We start from the raw sequence: 22,231 nt of genomic DNA on the forward strand, positions 1-22,231 counted from the left end.
ACACACACACACACACACACACACACACACACACACACACACACACACATGCACCAATTGCATACCCCAATACAATCATAACCCCAGCCTCATTACACAGATTCTACTTCTGATGCAATTTTAGAGAATGAAGCTGTTTTAATTGGTGAGAATGAAGCTTAAGGATGACAGTGTTTTGAAGACATGTGAAAGTGTAGGGTGTTTCCCACCATGTTCTTACTATTATCTTAATGAATGGGTCTATGCCAGCTCTTTCAATACACTTTAAAATTCTTTTCAAATAGCTCTCTGTGTTTCTCGTATCTTAACCAATCCTACATTAGATTGTACTGACTTATTTCTTTCTCAGCTTTAAAATTGATCTTGGTAATACTTAATTCATTTCTACTAATAGACAGTTCTTCAGTCTCTTGGATCTCATTAATTCCTTGAATACTCATGGAATAAACAACAGTGGCAGAACAGAAGCATTTTAAGTCCTCAAGAGGCAATGAAAGCTACCTGCAGTCAGTTATTTGGATGTTTTAAGTGACCACTGATATTGTCAGGATCATATTTTCCACACCCCTTCAAAACTGTTCACTCCCTAATTTCAGGAGTTTTCAATTATTTCTTTGTTCTGGAAATGACTTTGTCTATTGCAGTCAAATACAATAATTGTATTTGTAGGTAAACACCTTAGTTTGTCATCCAGCAACCTGTTTGGATGCTAACTTCGCCTACAAGCTAAGCTTCATTTCTTTTTAAAGGGGATCAGAGGTTTGATAGAAGTATTCACTGGTGATAATTTAGTACCTTTCTGTCTAAAAGGAAAAAGAAATTTACAAAAACGTCAATATTTTAGCTACATTGAGAAACGTATGTAAAGCATCTTCTACAGTGCTGGCTTACCCCAGATGTCTCATAAATGACCCTTCCTTTACCTAATAATTGAATACTTGCCAGTGGTAAGCAATAATTACCACAGTAAATAAAGCACCATATTCAAAAGCCAATGGGTTTCAGAAATACAGTAGCAGCAGAATTTGAGCTGGAATTTCCGTTCTGATGGGATTGCTATGACATCATAAAAAGAGCTAGGTACTTTCCTTGCCCCACTACCTACCCAGGTTTGTATTTGTTCACTTAAAACTGATCTTATCCAGTCTGTTGGTTTTGATAAAATTATTTGAAAACCCATTGAGGTCTGATGCCTCAAGGCATCAAATATTCAAATAGTAAGGTATTTGTAATACCAGTGTTGCCTAACGTCTCTTCAGGTTCATTATGGAAATCTGTTTCTCTTAGAGTTAGGATTTGTAAAATAGGACCTTCTTTGAGTGGCATGAACCCACAAGCCAGTATGCTTTCATTGCTGTATTAGCACCTTTCTCTGCTCTTCTCTCTTGATTTGTCTTCAAAGATAATCTTAAATTCTTTCAAATAGCCAATTTTGATTTTATTGGTCTTTCTATTGCTTATTTCAGATTTATAACAATTTCTAGACTTATTGCCTTTTATTTTAGCATTTTTCAATTCTAATTGGTTAAATGATAATGCCAAAGAAATGATAAAGAGATAAAAATACTAATTACTTCAATCTGATCATTACATACTACATGCACTGTGTTTTACAAATAAGTACAATTACTATGCGCACACACACACACACACACACACACACACACACACACATACTTTGGACCAGCAAGATGGCTCAGTGAGTGCCTTACTATCACTGTAATAAAACACCATAGCCAAAATAACTTGGGGAGGAAAGAGTTTATTTGGTTTATGCTTCCACATCACTGTCTATTATCTAAGGAAGTCAGGACAGGAACTGAAACAGAGCAGGAACATGGAGGCAGGAACTGGTATGTAAACCATGGAGAATTGCAGCTTTCAGGCTTTCTCTCCAGTGCTCCTTCAGTCTGCTTTCTGAATGAACCCAGGACCACAAGCTCAGGGGTGGCCCAAACAACAATGGACTAGGCCCTCTCACACCAATCACTAATTTTAAAAAACCCTTTATTTATTTATTTATTTATTTATTTATTTATTTATTTATTATTTATTTTTATTAATCATTCCATTCGTTTACATCTCAAATGATATCCCACTTCCCGGTTACCACCTCCACCAACCCCCCCAATCCCATAATATCCCACTCCCTTGTTACCTGTACCCCCCCTAAAAAAAACAAAGCCCTACAGGTTTGCCTGCAGACTGATCTTATGGAGGCATTTTCTCAATTAAGGCTCTCTCCTGATGACTCTAGCTTGTGTCGAGTTGGCATAAAACTAGCTAGCACAACTGGCCCCTTGTAAATTTGACACACACAAGCATGTCACTGTTAAGCTACAACTTTTCTGATCTTGTTCATCCTCATTAACATACATTACTATTGATATTACAATGTAAAACAGTGTGTAATGATGCTTGCTCTTCTAAACATGACAACCTGAGTTTGAGCCTTAAGACCTACAGGGTGAACCAAGCAAATAACACCCTTAAGTTGTCCTCTGACTTACATATCTATAGTATATTATGCACATATATATGTGCCCCCTCCACACACACACAGTGCAATAAATTTAAGGTAACAAAAACAACTCTAAAATACTGAGTCCATCAACTTTTTATTGTTTACAGGTAGGCATTAAAATATTAGCCTAGTTCCATTGCACAAATTATCCACTAATTATCAAGGGATAATTGATAACTTCTGGATATAATGCTACCATGGGAAAGGTTCCTTGGTGGTTGTTATCTACTTAAGTGGCCAATATTTGAATGAATATGCATTATTAGAAAGCTGGAAGTATGTTTCTTCATATAACTGTTAAATTCTAATTTATTTTTAACATGGTTTTTCTTTTCTATTTCTTGTTCTTTGATCTTTTTTTCTCTTTGGGTATCATTTCTCCTTTGTGATTTTATTAAAGTTTCATTTATTAATTTATAGGGGTAATGTTGGGGTACATGCAATCAGATAATTATTATTTTCTGATTAACAACTTCTCTTCGTCATTCTAAACTGAGTCATTAATGCCCCATTTTTTGTTTAAATTCAGATTATTTTTTATTTTTAGTACATAATGCAAATATAACTTTTCTTTCAATTATTTGCATGACTGTGATTTTTAAAATATTTCTTATGCATGTATATATCTGTCCTATATCCTATATCCTGTAAGTATTTACACGCACCACATATGTGAAGGATCATGGGAGACCTAAGGTTGTTGGATCTCCTCTATCTAGAACTGCGAGTGGTTATGAGACACTTGATATGGGTGTTAGGAACAAAACCTAGGTCTGCAGCCATAGTGATAAGTGCTCTTCACCTCTGAGACCACTCTCCAGCACCACAACACTGGTTTGTATAGTTCCCTGTATGATTTGGTGCCATTCCACATTCAGTGCACTTGATTTGATTAAGAAATTTTCAGAGAGTACACCACAGTGGGATTGCACATTTTCTGCCATCTCAGTCTAAAAGAAGTCTGTGTCAATCTAATTACTTAAGTATAACCAAAGCCTCTTCTGACTGAGCTTCCATTACCATTATCTTTTTATATTATTAAATTTCGCTTCTCTGCTTAATCAATATGGACTTACTCATCACCAGGTTACCAAAGAACAGGATTTTTACACTACAAACATATTTAAGATTCGATACTTAAGAAGACATAGTAGTCAAGATACACACTATAGTCATGAGATGTTTACAATATTATTGAAAAAGGAAGGTGAAGTATAGACATGGCATTTTTTTCATTAACAAATTCCTTTCCTACCAAGCATGAATGTCAAATTCAGACAATATTTATTGGTTGACTCTGGTGCCTTATATAACATCATTTTGGATCTCCTTTAGAGTAGAGGAAATTTTAAATGCTTAATATTGAATTTCAGTGGAGATCATAAATACCAAACTCTCCTGGATTTGCCTTTATTAAAATTCTATGCTTTTGAACTAAGCATGGTTGCAGATATCTGTAATCTGGACAATCTGAAGAGAGGGTTTCAAAATATAAGGCCAAAATTTGGGCTACATAGTGAGACCTTACTACTATGTGCTCATATGATATGATATATATTAAATTATATGTTTAAATATGTTGATTTTAAGAATGAATGGTAATGAAATCGAGGTCCTCTGCAAGAATGGTAAACACTCTTACCTGACATTTCAACATTTTCCCCATTGTCTTGATTTACTTGTACTTCAGTTCAGTTTTCTATCTAAACTCACCTTTTTAAAGGTAATAACCTATAAGCAGGCCCCCAACTAATACATTGTGCAAGAGAGGCCAAAACTTTAAAATACCAGGATACTATCTGCTAAACAGTGTCTCTAGATAGGACAGGGGAAGTTGCACCCATGAAATCTCTACAATCAGGTAATGTCAATACCAGCTGGTGTGCCAGTGTAGATATGGACTATTCCACAAGGTCCTATCCCTAGATTAGAAAAAGAAATTATAGGTGACCAGTGGTGGTGAAGAGAGTTAGAATAGATATTCCCCAAAGAAAAGACCCCTGGATAAGGCTATCCAGTCTTGGAGGGTCAACCCTAATATGCTCATATCAGCAATGTTAAATGAATGTAACAGGTTGTACATATGTGTGCACTGTAGTTCAGTTGTTGAAGTTTTATATTTTACTGTATATTATAAAGCTAAGTGAGGGCCCCCACGACTTGGAGTCTGCATTAACCCCTGTGAGCTTGTCCCAAAGATAATTTTGATTGGTAAATGAAATTGTCAACAGCCAATAGCTGGGCAGAAGAGACATAGTGAGGTTTAGGTTTTACGGGCTTGGGGTCTGAGGAGGACCCTGCGGGAAAGAAGAAGGTGCAGGAGAGGAGGAAGGAGAAGCTGCCATGGGTTAAGGGTCAAGAAAGCTTGACTCTGAGGGCTGCCCAATTGGGATTAAGAGCAGCTCAGATGGAACATAGTAATTAGTAAGTAATAACACGGGGTTACTGATAGGAAACCTGATTCCAACAGCATAGAGGGTAGGCAGCTGCTCAGTTCTTGTGTTGTTTAAGGCTTACTGTAAATATAAAGGTTGAGTGTGTTTTTTTATCCTGGAACTCAATGAACAAGGTAGAGTAGAAGCCTCAGCCTGAATTTAAATATTTCTACAACATCAGTCAGTCTCAGGTAGGAGAAGATCTCTCCATCCAACTGTTTGGCTCTGTTTGAGTGAGGTCTTCAACTGGTTAGATGATTCTTACTAGTAGGTAGTGAAATGTCTGGATGCCCTATGGCCAAATCAAACTACAAAAATATACTAACAGTTACATTTAAAAGTTTATTAAAAAGTTCACCTCTAAAGGGCTAGTAGTCCTAGTCGCTTTTAAAATTTTGAGATAATTATCTAATTTACTATAAACATAAAGTATGGAAGGAGTTGTACTCCTTTTATATCTTCAATGGCAATATGAATAATTTTAAATTTCTGTATGCTAGTGGTTCTCAACCTGTAGGTCATGACCTCATAGGGGTAGCATATTCAATATCCTATATATCAGGTATGTACATTAATATTCATTATAGCAGCAAAATTACAGGTATAAAGTAGCAATGAATGAAATAACTTTGTGGTTGGGGGTTACCACAACATCCTCGTGTTGTGATGTATTATTAAAGGGTTGGAGAATTAGGAAAGTTGACAACCACTGCTGTGACTAAGCACACATATTTATCCCACAGTGATTAGATTTCATAGTTCTATAATTCTATAATGATTTGTAAACTTAGGCAAACTATAACCAACATAGATACACTGGAAAAGAATGAGGTAAGATACATGTTAATCATTAAGGATATAATTCTCTAGAATTAAAATTATTAGTAATTGGCAGTCAAAATATATTACAATTTTACAGTAGTATTAAAAGTTTAACATTGATTTTCAGTTTTGTCATTACTATATTGGAAAATATTTTAGTAAAATTTCCTCAAGATGTGGTAGTGTTATATATTTAAATTATGACCTGATTTGTTTTTTAATTGTGTGTGTATTCATATGTCTCAGTATTAGTATGTACACATAACTGCCAGTACTTGTGGAGGCTGGAAGTGGGTGTGATCTATAAAACTGGAGTTGCAGGTAATTGTGAGCCACCTCATGAGAGTGCTAAGAACTATCAGTCCTCTGCAAGAGCAATATGAACTCTTAAGGACTGAAACATCTACCCAGCCCTCAAGGGCTGTTTTAAAACAAAAAATTACATTTTACCAATATTCACATCACTATCAATAATGAGTGTGGGAAAACTCTGCCAATTAAAGTCAAAGTCCACCATAACCAGATAGCCTTTGGGCTTGGAGCAATATAGTAGACACCTTTCACTAGTGGGTCTTTTCCTTCTCTAACCTTATCTGGGGAATTCTAAGCCCCCATACTCATCTCTACCTGAAGAATGTCATGTGACCATTTTCCTTTCTCCTTACAAAACCTGTTCAGTCAGCAGCTGAGATTCCTGAAATGCTTCCTTATGTTAAGGAGGCATTCCTGGTACTCTAAGCCCCCAGCCAGTGATCTTTGCCCATCCTGGATGTCCCAACCCTTAGTCCCCAAAACTTTATAAGCACACTAAGTAAAGTTAATCTGCCAACTGACTGTGGGTCCCAGTGTTGTTTATTCAACATACATATTCCCAGGGCTTCCAACCGCCCTGTTCCAGGTCTCTGTTCCCACTGCCCTTGTGAACTGTTGGGAGATGATACATGAGAGTGGGCACAAATGTATGGTTACATAGGAAACATCATTTTCATTCAAGTAGTTTCAATCATTATCAAATGCACTAGAAGGAGGTGACAATCATGTATGCCATTTTATTTACTGTAGTGTATTCATAGGATCCCATGAGTTTTTATATTCATGTTAAATATGTATAAGAAAAGGTAACATGAAGTTTTTAATGTGGTCCATCCATTTTGACAACTTTCAGAAATCTTTCTATATTTTACATTTGCCAAGGGAGACTTGGAAATTGTGTGTAAATCACAGTTTAAGGGAATACTGAAATTATACATAGGACATGTAGCCACGGTCATGGTAACTCTGATTGTCTTGGAAGTGGAAGTGAAACAGGAGGCTACTTCTGGAACATTTTTGTTGTTGCCTTTATTTTCAAATTCAAATGATTTAAGTTTAGAAGGAAAAGCCGGACACCAACTTTGTGAAAGGAGAGAGCACGGGAGTCTATTTCATAGACTATTATTAAGTGAATCATCAAATTGGATTGTTTAAGTGAATCATCAAACTGAAATGAAGGTCAGTGAGCTTGGCTTTCCTGTACACTCAAAAAGAAGATTCCTGTTCTATCTACAATCATCAAAAACTGTTAAAGAAACAGGAATTACGTAGAGTAATGGTACTCGGGCTGAATAAGCTTCTCAGTTTTTGTGTGTTTGTGGTGGAAACTTGTGTGGCGATCAGAGGACTACATTAGGTGGGTACTTGCCTTCTGTCTTGTTTGAGACAGGGTCTCTTGTTGATGCTATGCATGCCAGGCTAAGTGTCCCATAAGCTTTCTGGGATTTCTCTGTCTCTATTTTGTTGTAGGAATGCTGGGATTTCCTATGCACACTTAACCATCTTCCCAGCCCCAAGCATCAGCTCCTTTTACCTCATTTGCTACTATGGCTGAGGAATAAACTATAAAAATTTACAATACATAAAAATTTAAGGAAAGGTTTTTGGAGTTAGAGTATGTATGCTTGCCTTCTCTTCCTGATTGCTTTATCAAATATTCACTTTCCTTCATCACACATCAAGAGATTTGAAAGTGAAGCAGAATTGTTTTTGCAGACCCATACAAAGCATTTCCCTGCATATGACTGAAGAAAGAGTGGATGGATCTCTATTAAGGTTAATGTCTGTACCCAAGTTTTCCACCTTTGTTATTAAATGGCTTAGAAAGCCAATTAATATTTTATAAAATATAGAAAAATCATGGAATTAATCCTAGTGGAACAGGGTATTAGAAGAGATGTAGGTCACAGAGGAGATTATTACAAAGGAGTAAAATATAACTGCTTTGAACGTAGGATGAGTTTCTACAACCTGTGGACAAACTTTATTCATGAATGTGACTTTTAGAACCAGGTTTTTAATAATATATAGCCATCCTTGTAATCATTTTATATAGTATAACATAGGCCCAGGATTCCATAAGCTTTAGATTCATTGTATATAGGTGTGGGACAAATAAAGAACAATAAATTTAAATATATGACTAGACTTTTAAAAATGATTTCATTTATTTTATTTTATGCCTATGAATGTTTTGCTTACATGTATGCATGTACATGCCTGTTGCCTGTGGGGATCAGAAGGTGGCATTGAATCCACTGGAACTGAGATTACAATTGACTGTGAATCATCATGTGGATGCCTGGGTGAGTCATCATGTGGATGCCTGGGTGAGTCATCATGTGGATGCCTGGGTCTTCTGCAAAAGCAGCAAGTGTTCTTTGCTACTGAGCCATCTCTCCAGTTTACCACACATTTCGTGATCAGTTCTGAGTTTGAGTTAGTGGCCCACAAAAGTAGGAGAGTAATTTCATAGAGTAGGAAGACAGACAGACAGAAGGCTTTCAGGATCATCTTCTGTGTGTCAGTCAAGGGTCAGTTTAAAATTACCATGTGACTTGAATGAAATAAAGAAAAAGAACATCTGTACTTCAATGGGAAAACTTTAACACGAGAGACAAGTAAGGCACTAGTGACCAACCATCTTGGGATAATTCAAGAAGACAAAGATCTCTGATGAGATCTAATGAGAGGAAGTTAGTGGCCTCCTGCCTGTGCTGGGATATCTGTCTGTATCCAAGCTAGGAGTGGAGGATGTGAAGGCTCAAGCTTCCTGTAGAGTACTGACTCCATAGAATACTAGAGCATGCTACACTCTCCCCTCCATTTCCCCAGAGCTTCTCTTACAGTGCCAGTGGTGAAATTAAACTGGTTCATACAAATAGGTCCCCAGAGGATGTGTCAACATTCAAAGGGGATTGTGCAAGGAAAACAGCCCATACCAAGCTTAATGATCTCATGCCACCCAAAGCACCCTTCTATAGATCATTGGCATGATCAAGAAAGCAGTCCCACAGTGAAGGGGTGTCTTCTTTTATCCCTCTCCTGCAGTGCATGGCATAGAATTCTCAAGAGGACATTAAGAGCACATAAAACACATTTTATTGTACAGTAGTAAAGATCAGGCTCTGTGGGAAGAGCCTGCTCAGCATCGAACTGTAAGCCTAATTATACAAGCTGGGTAGCCAGGGAAAGCCCAGGTCCCTCATCTCCCCTGTCAACATCTGTCCCAGGGATCTCCAGCCTATAGGAGCCCAGTAAAAGCCATGAAAGCTCAGTGCTAATTTGAAAGATGCTTCATGGACTCTGTAGATAATCCATGAATTTTCTTTGATTTTTCTAGCAAATTATTAGCATCATGTTCAGTCATTAAAATCTATAGATAAGCATCATCTCTCCAAATCCCTACTTGTCTCAATACGAAAGTGTCAGAATAATTCACTGACTCAACTGAATTCCAAGTGATTATTTTGCTCCACAAGGGAAAGCTGGAAAGGGAATGGACTGGTGTCAAAAGTGTGGTTAGGGGTCTGGAGAGATGGCTCAGTGGTTAGGGACACTGACTCCTCTTCCAGAGGTCCTGAGTTCAATTCCCAGCAACCACATGGTGGCTCTCAACCATCTGTAATGGGATCTGATGCCCTCTTCTGTGTGTCTAAAGACACATATATAAAATAAATTATTTTTTTAAAAGGAGTCTGGTTAAGTCTCAAATACGGAGTAAGATATCCTTCAGCTTCAGCTAAATAGTACATCAAATTTGGTCACAGCTGAATTTTCCTAATGTTTGTCTTGTACTTAATTTTCTAAATTTGAAGTAACTCCAGTTTACGAAAAAGGTTTTTTAACACCTATGCTATATTAGGGATTAGCTTCGCTTGGAGTTACTAGCAGGAATTAACTTTAATCAGAACTCCTGGATACATGAAAATTCCTTCAAAGTCAAGCAACTTGAGCTAGAACTATAGATTTCTTTTTTTCTTTATTTCATCTGTGTGCATGGAGTGTGTGCATTTGTAGTGTAAGTCCATGTATGCAAGTGCATATGTACACGTCTCTAGAGACTTACGGTTGACTTCTGGTGTTTTTCTTCAACTCCTCTCCATGTTTTTTGGGGCAAGGTCTTTAACTAAACAAAGAGGTTCATAGAATGGCACTGAGTCATCTTTCCAGTTTACCACACATTTAACTTGCGATCAGTTCTGAGTTTGGTTGACCAATGAGTTTTAGGGATCCTTCTACTTCTATATACTCTTCCACCAGAAACAGGGGTTCTAGGCATACACCATAGGGTTCTGGGGATCTGAACTCACATACTCGTGCTTGCATGAGCAGGTACCTTACCCACTGAGCCATCTTTCCAGTCTCCAAAAATGCAGGGGGTTTGGTGTCTTGTAGACCCAACTAACTTAATTCACTGAGAAAAGAATGCTACACAAGTCATCAGAGGCAGAATGTGTACCATTATCATGGCAGAAAAAGATCAGTTTCAATCTAAGCCTGTGAGTCAGCAGTTATGCTAAGAAGCCTGTGATAGTTACACTGTCCTCTGTGTGGTACACATTCTCTACACTGGCTTTACAGCATCTTTGATTACTGGACTCTATTATGGTGGATGATCTAAAGTTTAAAATTTATTTTAATTAGTGCATATTAATTTAACACCCACTGATGACAAGTGTCTGTCACATTGCATCCCATAGATCTAGATAAAATTATATTTGAAAGAAAGAAAATATAATAAGAATACAACCTGCGTAGGTTAGAGCAGAAAAATGCCCGAATTAAGGAGCACCCTCATAGAAGCAGGAGAGAAGGGGGTTTGGGATGAGGGGTTTGTGGAGGGGAAACTGCGAAGGGGGTAACATTTGAAATGTAAATAAATAAAATAATCAATAAAAAATAATAATCTAAAGAACATATTAGAGAAATCGGCTTACTAAATATAGCCAATTTAATGAGGGTGATGGACACAACTGTGTGCTAGCTCTTAGCAGTATAGACAGAAAGACCAGGACTGCTGCTATGGGGTGTAGGGCAGTGGGCTATGAGAGGCAGCTGGGTACCTGGTAGAGCACAAGCCTCAAACCCAGATACCCTAAAGGGATGGTAGAAGTTCAGCCTTGCTCCTGGGCCGGTTCCTCTCACTTAGCTTCAGCCATCCACAGCCCCTCCCAAAGAAAGGTTTGTGGCCTTCGATTATGTAGCACAGGTAGAAGGCATAACTACAGGCCGCAGAGCCTCAAAAGATCTCCATATTAATGAGATACCTAAACGCCAGAGGGTGTAGCCAATTAAGGGTTCCTTTCCAGAAATTCCTCCTACCTGCAAAAGATATTTAACTTCAGGCCTGCCCTGAGGACAGGGGGTACAGCTTCATCTATTTTTCGCAATGACAATAAACCTTTTAAAACCATGGATTTCCTCTTGCCTTTGGGACCCACTGTGGAGAACTGTAGGGGGGGTCTTCAACCAACTAGCTGCTGCCTAATCTCTCCCTGGAGGACCTCTCTGCATTCCAGCCACAGAGCCCACCAACTCAAGCAGGCTAGCTGAGCCAGCTGTGACCAAGCCAAGCAAGTCAAGGAAGAGTCTCATCCACCCCACAGGGTGCCACCTGAGCTTCTCTCCCTAATCCATCCTGGCTGTGGGCTGGTCCAGCTCATATGCCCCACCTCCAACCCCTCCAGTCTCAGTCCTTCTGCGGGTCTCCTAGCAGCACCTGGGTGCCCCAGGGCTGAGACCAGTAGGTCTCTGGCCAGCCTCCTTGGCCTGGAGACCCCCAATCCAAGACCTCTGTCCCCACAGGACCTCAGACTGGGATCTCCCCACACCTAGAGTGGAACTCAGTGGCTTCCCCTAGTGCCATCTGCCTGGCACTGTGTGGAGTGGGCTCAGTCAAATTCCCGAGCTTCTGATCCCTGAGCCACCAGGGGAGGCAGACACATAGGACCCACAACTCAGCCCAACAGGACCCATGCCCATACTTGAGCTACAGCCCCACAACTGGGGGAGGAGTATACAGAGGTAGAAGGATCCCGGAAACTCATTGGTCAATGATTCTTGCCAAATCTATGATCTTGTTTCGTTAAAGACTTAGCCTAAATAAATAAATATATATATGGAGGACAGTTGAAGGGAAGATACTAGAAGTCAATCTTACACACACAAGTGCCTGTGGGGCTGTCTATGCCACTAAGGATTGTCTCAAAGAACCAAAGTATATAAAATAACCAGTTAAAATATAAAAATAGAAGGCTAGAGAGATTCCTCATTAATTAAGAGCACTAGCTGCTCTTCCAGAGGATCAAAGTTTGGTTCCTAGTATCCATTTTGTGGCTTACAATCACTCTAGTTTCAAATGATCCACTTCTTGCCTCCATGAACACCAGATATACTTTTGGTACATAGGCATATATGCAGAGCAAATACCCATAAATACAATAAATAAATAAAATCAATATGTGTGTATGTGTGTAAATACTAATGTGACAAAGTTGAATCTTTGTCATTCTTTGTCTATGGTTTTGAGGTGTGGTCTGTAACTGAACCTGCAATTCTCTGTTACTGACTGAGTAGCCCTAGGAATCCCCTTATCTCTGCATCCCTAGTGCTGGAGCTGCAGGCATTCTGCTGTTTGATGATGTGGACGCTGGGCCTTCAAACTCAGATCTTTGGTGCTTGCTCAGCATACTTTTACTCACTGAACTTATTACCCTGCTTTAAGAAAATCTACTATGCTTTGACAACTTCATCAGAAGTTCTCTGAGTTATAATAACCCCAGACTACCAATTATAGGGACTCCAATTTGATGGGATAAGTCACCCCTTTCATATAACATGTTATCATGAACATCTTCCCATTATGTAAAAAGCCTACCAACTCACTTCGGGGGATTATGTACCTTTTGTGAATCACTTTCAGACACCACTCTATAAAATCATTATCTATAGAGCTTTCTGTGATAGATTTCATGCAGTTCACACACAGCAGGAACATTCAGCTGGTACGGAGCAAGAGGTAAAGGCCCTTCCGCATTCATTGGAATTACTCTTTACATGTGACTGCCAAGCTATCATGATTTATTAAGAATAAAAGATAAAGCCAAGTGAGCACCTCCGAGGTCCCTGAATGGTTACAGTTCTTCCCCCTGAACCATAGGCTTAAAAGCCAATGGTATTTTAAGGTAGAACTCACACATTTCAAAATATTTCTGTTTGAAATGGAATGTTTCTCTTCCTTCAATATTATAATCTTCGGGGTATTAAAAAGGGGGGTCAGGAATTAAGGTATTTTCAGAGCAGGGCACATGGTTCAGTTAGTAAAATGACGCCTTATAGCATGAGGTTCTGAGTTAGCTTCCCAGAATGTAAGTCAAAATTACCAGGTATGGTAGAATATGGGTATAATCTCAGTGCTTGGAAGGTAGATACAGTAGAATCCCTGGGGTTTGCTGGTCACCAAGCCTAGCCTACTTTCTACTTGGTGAATTTCAGACTAATGTGAGAATTATGATTTTTTTTTTTTTTTTTTGGTTTTTCGAGACAGGGTTTCTCTGTCCTGGCTGTCCTGGAACTCACTCTGTAGACCAGGCTAGCCTCGAACTCTTGAACGCAGAAATCCATCTGCCTCTGCCTCCCAAGTGCTGAGATTAAAGGCGTGCACAACCACCACCTGGCTGATGATTTTTTTTAAAAGGTACATAGAACCTGTGGTTGTTTGAGTGAGATGTCCCTATATCCTTGGTCCACAGACAGCGACACTATTGTGTGGGTTTAGCCGGTATAGTTTTGCGGGAGGTGGTGTGTTACTGGGGTCAATTTGAGGTTTCAAAAGCTGTGCACCATTCCTAGTTCATTCTCTGTGTTTCCTGCATGCAGTTTTAAGATATGTTTATCAGCTTCCTTCTCCAGCCAAGATGCTTGCCTGCTGCCATGCTTTCTTATCTCAATAGTGATGGACTCCTATCCCCCTGGAACTGTAAGCGCAAACAAAACATCCTTCTTTAAGTTCCCTCTGTTATTTATCACAGCAACAGAAAAATAACTAATTCCAAACCTAGACAATGGCATCTTAGCATGTCTTCTGTCCTCTATGTTTCAATGTTCACCTACACCTAACAAACACCAACATACATACAACTCACACATACACACACAAAAAGAAAAGAACAAGAAAACAGGTGTTCCCAGAGACACAATATTTTACTGGGAAAATCTTTTTACATAAGTACTCAAGGTGCATATATCCATTTAGTATCCACTGAGTCCAAATCAAAACCATCTTATAAACTGACACTGGCCATGTGGAAGTCAGGGACAAGTCATCTTGTGCATCTTCAAGCTATACTTATTCTCTGTGGAAAATGTGCATAGCAAATGGGTGGAAATGCAATAAATCTGTATAGTGCATTATGGGAACATACAGTAAGAAAACTGAGCTGAGGAGCGATTGGGAAAGTAGCACAGATGTTTCAAGGAATCTAACAGGGTTCGTGAGTTAGGTGCAGGGGAGGTTATTTGTACTCCCAAACAGATAGGCATGTCTTATAGAACATATGGGGAGGAAGGAGTCATGTTTGCATGATTAACTTAAAGTTTCTTGAGATGGCTAGATCATAATATCTGGTCAAAAGTTAGGTATAAAATTAGAGACTCAGAGGTAAAGATTAGAATGGAGACATTGCAGATGAAGTAGTAACAGGTAATGAGCTTCACCTTGAGCCTCGTGCAGAACAAGACACTTAAAGGGACAAAGGGAGGAAAAGAGAAGGAAGACTAAATTACAGCATGGAAAAAAATAGGTGGAAAATTTAAAAGTAAATCCTGTCTCCTAGAGAGGCAGGAGGCAAAGAAGACTACAAGGACACAAGGTGATGTGAACATCTGTCCTGGATATCCAGGTCATGAACACCTCAAAGCTTGAATTGTAAGGGTATTCAAATATACCCATGAAATTCAGAAAAGTGGGGGTGGGGTAGGGATATCCTCTTGGAGACTGGGGAGGAGGAATAAGGTAAAGATCAGTCAGAGGGCAGACAGGGATGGGGACAATGACTGGGCTGTAAAACATAAATAAATGATGATAATAATGATAATAATAAACAATCTTAGCTTTGATAATTGATGAAATTAGGGACAACTTAACCTAGAAATTATGGTAGGAGAGAGCTTGTTTTAGTGGACTGAGGAAAAAATGTTAGTGAGGTGTTTAGGTGGTAGATGAATGGAAAGGGTCCTTTGATATTTTCCATAAAATCTGTAAGGGCTGTAATTGCTGAGGGGTAAGGTGCTAGATTCAAAAGGTGCACATAAGAAATGAGACTTCAGTCTTATATGACTACTGTGACAAGCTCTAGTTAGACCTGTAGTCAAGTGTACCTGTCCTAGATCCAGAGACAGGTTTTGACCAACAGAACATTTAAAATGGAAATCCCACATATTCATGTCACAACAAAAGAAGGAAGATACTGAACGCAGACATTTGGGCAGACTAGAAATCACCATACAAATGTTAGTTATTAAGACTCATTATTACCACAATTTGATCCTGCTAGATTTTGGTCTGTATATCAGCCCACTTTATATCAGAGTTGAAAAAGAGAATGAAAAGTCTGCACCCCATGGAGTGTATGGAGAGGAAACAGCCAAAAACAAATGATGCCTTTTGCACATAATTTCAGCTTCGGGGTCCAATGGGGAACTGCAGAGAACCACAATAATCTTCTGTAGATGATGTGATGTGAGCTTCCTGACACAATGTCCCATGTCAACGGAAGGGATAATGACAGGAGACAGGCTGCTTCTTGCTTCTTTCATTTGCTTAATTTGAATACATTCTTTATACAAATTGTAACTGCTGTCATTTTGATAATACTCCAATTTGAAAATCTGGATTGTTGGGTGCAGGCTGTTGCCAGCTCTAAACAAATGGTGGGTTGGCTACTGAAAGCTGTGAAGGGCACTCTGGCACTGGGCACAGACAGACTCTTTCCCTGCTATGAAGTCTCCAATGTAGGACAGATTTCCTAGTTGCCATTATATTAAAAACGAAACAGGAGTTTATAAAACTCTACTAAAACCATATAGAGTCCACATCGATGAACCCAGTGTGCTCTCCCTTCCTTTTGCTTTGCTTTCTTTTGACTCATTCTTTTGCCTTTTGTTGTTTGTTGTGCTGGATCAAACCCAGGGAATCGTGTATGCTAAGCACATGGTCTACTACAGACTTGTATCTTCAGCCTCGTTTGCTTTCATGTCAGATAAACTACTCACACCTGACATCCAAAATACACAAATGGTTGACTCTGTACCTCTTTAATGTTGATATCAGAAACTCTAATAATAGTAGTTCCAACTAACCAGTGCTTAGGTACTTTATATGTAAATGACGTTACTCAGAGGAGTGGAATCATAGGCTCGATGTAGTCTGTGCTTTCTCAGATAGCACGTCTGTTTAGGGGAGTGTTCAATGAGCAAAGTTAGCAGCAGAAGAAGGTAGGCTTGAAAGTCCTTTGACATTTAAATAGGAACAAAGACTGTCTTAAAAACATATTTACGTTGTTATTTCTGTTGGGGGCACAGTGTTTCTAGAGTCCACAGGGGAGCACTGGGTGCCCTGGAACAAAAATGACAAGTGGCTGTGAGCTGCCTGATGTGGGTGGCTGGGAACTGAAACCAGGTCTTCTGCAAGAGCGGAAAGTGTTCTTAATTGCTGTGCCGGCTCCCTAAATCACAAAAGACAGCTCTTATTTATGTCTTTTTGAGCTATACATTTCTTAAGGTAAGCAGGCTCTGTCTTACTGAATCTGTTTCTGTTAAACTTACATTGATTTAAACAAAGAAAACTCAAAATATGTCACACTAAATATAAATGGAGTCAAATTACCCCCTTTTTAAAAATATGGGTTTGCATTCTTCTTAGACATAGTATAATTTTCAGGGTTCATGTTACTTAAAATATAATTTTAGACAGTTCTAGAAACATCTTTTGTCCTTTAGTCCATATTGTCTGGTTTGGTTGGCTTGTTTTTGTTTGTTTGTTTCTGTTACCTTTCAGATGTTTCTGTTAGCTTGCAGAATATTCTGGTTTCTCCAGCTAATTGTGTGAATTCTGTATGTCTCCACTTGCCTCACAAACTAAGTCAAACACACCCTTATTCTAACCCTTAATCTAACTCAAGGTGGTCTCCTGAAATAGCTGCTGCTCTTGGCACTTTACAATTGCACATAGCTCCAAACCAAGAATTTTCAAATTTCAACTACTGAAGTTGCCCACCACCAGCTATGATGTTGGCATCTAATTCTATGCTGATTTTCCACTATGTTCTTTTAAGCTCACAAGATATATGCATATTCATATAGCTTCTTTCTCCATAACTCCAAATATGTTATAGAAGAAATAACATAATAAAGTATTAGGTCAGAATAGCTTAGATTCACATTACTTAAAGAGGAGAGTCCCCAAACAAATGAAATTATGTACCAAATCAACCTAGCATTCTTTCTGTACTGAAGGGGGGGATAAATAAAATCAACACAGGTGTAAACACCATCAGTATATAAATAATTCTAGATTCTTGGAGAATGGAAAGCTATTCTGAGTCCTTTTATTGTATAGAGTTAATAGTTCCTCCGGCAGCCACCATCAGTGGGTGCCCAAATTCTTCTACTCTGGAGCAATTCTCTTTCGTGTCAGTGCAAAGGGGCTGTTTGCTCAGATTACTTTTTAAGCTGTTTTATAATTGTTACACTAGGTCCAAAGCCCTAGCTCAAAGAAATTCATCTCATTTTCAGAATGTTGCAAGCCATAGTAGGTTAAACAGAAGGTTAATCTCACTGTGTGTTCTCAGCAGCAGTCTGCAATCTGCAGGGCATGGACGTTATTCTTTATGGTGTCTTTAAGTGACCTCCATCCTATCATACAAATGTGTCAGGATATATGAGATAAGTGGTCACAAATCTACATGCCACTAATTGCCTATGCCTGCTCCTTATTTTGTAGATTTCAAAAAGCAAAGATGAAGGGGCAGTATACAACATGAAACTTGAGGCCCAAGACACTGATTGTAGAGAATAGAACTTAGGGGCTCTTTCCAGCCCACTCTGCTCCCAGACTTCATAAGGTCTGCACCCCATTTTGATGCTTGGGCTGACTTAAGTGGCTGGCAGGGACATTTTTTTATTAAAAAGTCTGAGAGATGCCAGTAGGGAGAGATTGCTGACAAAGGATCCCAGTTCCTTTCAGCCTCTGTCAAAGTGAAGGGGGGTGTGTGTGTCAAAGAATACCAAACTAAGTAGATCTCAATATAATATTATCATGTCTACATTAAAATTATCAATTATAAAAGTTGCATTCCCACTAATTACACAGCTTCATACTTGGCATCTATCCTAGAATTTTGACATGGCTTTTGAACATCACCAATGACTGAGAAATGGAAAACAAACTGTGTATGTAGTGTGTGTGTGTGTGTGTGTGTGTGTGTGTGTGTGTGTGTGTGTTTCCACATTCACTGTGGTATATACTTCACAGAATAAATTCAGTTTTCTAAGGGTTTATGGCTACAACTGGAAGTCCTAAGTAATAAACTTTGAGGATGAACAACAGATGGTATTAGAGAAGGAAAATCAGGTGAAAGAAACACAGGTAGGTTGGATCTAAGGAAGGAGTGTGAAATGATGCTGTTTTTATTTTTGACAATGGTTAAAGGGTAAAAAAATTTCACTGATTGTGTGATTTGGTCTAACTTGACTCATTTTACTTTTCTTTGCTTTTGTTTCAGAGATAACTTTGCTTTGTCTTTTAAGAATCAGTTGAAATGTAGGAAAGGCTTTCCAGCTAATATTTTATGGTAAAGATGGGCATCCAAAGGCATCTCTTTTCTTCTCAAAACAACAGCAGCTACAACAACATCAACAACAATACCAACCTTTTAGAAATCCTCCATAAGTTTGTTTCCTTGTCTGTCTTTGTACACAATGCATTTCTCCCACCAGGATCTCTCTGTATTTTTAATGACAACTTCATAAGTCAGACAAACATCATATACAGTCTGGGAGCATGGTGGGCAGGGCAGAGCCCATGTTCTGCTTCTCTATCATTCATGTTTTAAAACTCTTAATTAAAAATAAGAGGACTCATGTTTTCTAGTTGTATGGTACTACGAGACGATTTAGCCATTCAGGAGCAAAGGGAAATGAGTTTGATTGTATAGGAATAGAGGCAGGCCATCTCATTTTGTTTTGGTTTCACAGATCATTCACATACTAAAATGTTGTTCACTTCTATTTATTATCATTTGCACCACTAATGGAATCCAAGTTATTTTCTTTTGCAGACATTGTAGAAATAACTAAAATTTGTCATGGTCAACATTCAGAGACAAAACATTAATGAAGATCCAGAACGATATTTTAAGTGATAAAAGAAAGAAGATATGCAAAGCTAAGTGTAGCCACAGAATAAGATTACACTCAGCCTTTATCAGATCTCTTCTCTCTCTCTTCTCTCTCTCTCTCTCTCTTCCTCCCCCCCCCCCCCCTCTCTCTCTCTCTCTCTCTCTCTCTTTCTCTCTCTCTGACATGTACAGTGATGAATACACAGACCCATGGCTTCAAGGATACAAAGAAAAAGGGATGGTTGAGGACTCAGCCCCAAATGTGACTTTCTACCACTCCATATAGCTTAGAGAGCATTGTCGTAACAAAGTGGAAAGACAGAATTGAAACTTGGCTTTTGTGAATTTTAACCATCACTGAACAAACTGTTTTACCCCACACCTACATTCTTTTTTTTATTTTACTAATTGTGTAATATGAAGCTAGGTACATTACCTATTTAATTTTAAAGGATGTATGTATTGATTTAATTTTTGTAGTATAAATAATTTCCAATTTGTCATTTGTCTTTATACTTATGGGTATGTTTTATCATATGAAAAGAGAGTACAATATTAATTTATTTATACCTGTACTTTATGTATAGTTAAGAATTTTTTTTACAATCTAGGTATAATGACTTGCCTGCATATATACATTTCTTAAGATACAAATAAGCCTATAGCAAGCATTTAAATATCTGATTCATTGAGATGTTGTAACATATAAACTCTAGGAAATTTCTAAAACATGAGCGAATACAAGCTGGGTCTATGCACCGATCACTGTGGACAGAACATTATTGATGTTAACCTATTGACTGGGAGGCATGATGGCTTCTGATTTGTTTCTGTTCATATGTTTTTAGTGAAAACAATGTACATTCCATAAAGTTCCCATTGCCTCAAATTCTCCAGCTTTGAAATCCTAGTGAACATTAAGAAACCAGAGCATCATTCTTGACAAACCATTGACAAATCACTCTTACAACACCAGAGGCAGAATGAATCACTACAGAGGAAAAAGAATTGCTCCTATTCTACCTGAAATTTCTTTCTAATATAAAACAACAATCATTCAATTGCATCATATTGTGGTAACAGAAGGAGCTATCCAGGCAGAGAGGCAAACATTGTGTTTTCAGATAGCCTTGTTTAAACCCCACTATCACTGGCTCGTGCCTATAACACTTTATCCAGTTTCTTCTTTCAGGTTAGAAATTGTACCAGCCCCAAATGCATGCACAACATGCAAGCTACTATAGAGACTCACCGCTACTAGAAGTGTCATTCAGGTTTAGCAGTCCTCCTCCTAGCCCTCGGTAACTATGGTAACTGTAGGTCCCATTGCCATTGATGTACAATACTTCCTGGGAGCCTGGAACAGTAGACGTTGAGTAGGTGGCCTGGGCTGCCTCTGGCTTGCACTGTTTGTCAGTGGGAGTAGCTTCATCCTACAATGAGACAGCATTCCATCATTGCAACATCTTTGTGCTACTTCTCTTTGTACACTCTCAATGACAGCCACATGGTTGCTCTGGGTAAGAAAATTCCACACAGTAGACATTAAGCTCATGTGCATATTTTCTTCAGCTTTGCTAAAAGCTAATAACTAAATAAATAAATAAATAAATAATAAATAAATAGAAAGGCAACAAGCTATACAATTTAAAAAATGACCAAGAGGTGGCAGTCACTTAAAGGACCAATGGCAAGTGAGTGGACAGAGAAAACAAGGGACACATACATAGTGGACTCTTGTTTACCCTTGAAACAGAAACCCCTCATGTGTACTATAAAACTGATGAAGCCCAAGGACACTTGGTAAGTGAACATGTTTGCTGCAGGAAAGCAGATACTTCGTAGTTTCATTCACAAGAGGTGACTGAGAACTAAAAGACACAAAATAGTGAAGAACAATGCTGGTCCCACATCTGTGGAGTAAGGCTTTCACTGTATAAACAAGTAAGGGCATGGGCCTAGGATCTGTAGCTAATCGTTCTCTCCTGCGAAAATTGGGGAAGTGACTGGGAGGGAAGGCAGCTTTTAGTAAATAGAAAACAAACTTAAGCAGAAAACTAAGAGTAAAAATACACAGAGAGTGATAATCATGAGAGACAAGAAAACAACTTGACAGACTTTGAGTTTAGTTTGCTCATTCCCTGCTTCCCTCCTGTTCCCTCCATGTATCTCTTCCTTCTTCCCTTTCTGTTTCTTCCTGTCCCTCTTTAGCCTTTTATTTTATGTTTAAAATATCAGAAACTTGTACTGTGTATTAACTCTAATGCTAAGATTGTTGCCAGTATTACAGGAGCCTGAGAAGGACCTTAACATACATCCAGGTCATTGAGGTTTGTTTATACAGTCACCATTGACCAGGAAACTACCTTTATCTCACTGAAAAATGATGTAAGGGAATTAAAAATTAAGTTTGTAATAAATCCTATATTTTAATAACAAAATAGATTGTGTTTCTCCTTAGCTATAAGTTCATGAAGTTTAATATGTATGTGTCAAAGGTACTTTAATTCTCCTTGCTTTTTACAATATTTACATTTCTTCTGACTTTATCCTTTCCTTCACTCTTCTTCCATAGGGAATGACCTTCTGTAAACAAGGCCAGGCCTTTACCACCAAACCATATCCCTAGCCTTCTTTCATTTTCAACAAGAAATATTTCTATAAATATATTTTTAATAAATTTTAGGAGTGAAATTTTTAATAACCAGCAGTGTTTTGCATGATGTCAAATTAGAATA

The 22,231-nt window shown here is 38.4% G+C and overlaps 1 protein-coding gene across 5 annotated transcripts in view; it reads right to left on the reverse strand.

Annotated features, from left to right (window-relative positions):
* Nol4 (nucleolar protein 4) overlaps positions 1-22,231 on the reverse strand; it is a 348,181-nt gene that overhangs the window by 2,982 nt on the left and 322,968 nt on the right. For 4 of the 5 annotated variants that reach the window (XM_028774806.1, XM_028774804.1, XM_028774807.1 and 1 more), the window contains one exon: positions 20,746-20,926. In XM_028774806.1, coding sequence (XP_028630639.1) covers positions 20,746-20,926 — 181 coding nt within the window. The remainder of the gene's footprint in view (positions 1-20,745; positions 20,927-22,231) is intronic. The other variant, XM_028774809.1, reaches the window with a different exon arrangement.

Source organism: Grammomys surdaster, unplaced genomic scaffold (assembly GCF_004785775.1).
Source record: "Grammomys surdaster isolate TR1022 unplaced genomic scaffold, NIH_TR_1.0 243, whole genome shotgun sequence".
Taxonomy (NCBI): Eukaryota; Metazoa; Chordata; class Mammalia; order Rodentia; family Muridae; genus Grammomys; species Grammomys surdaster.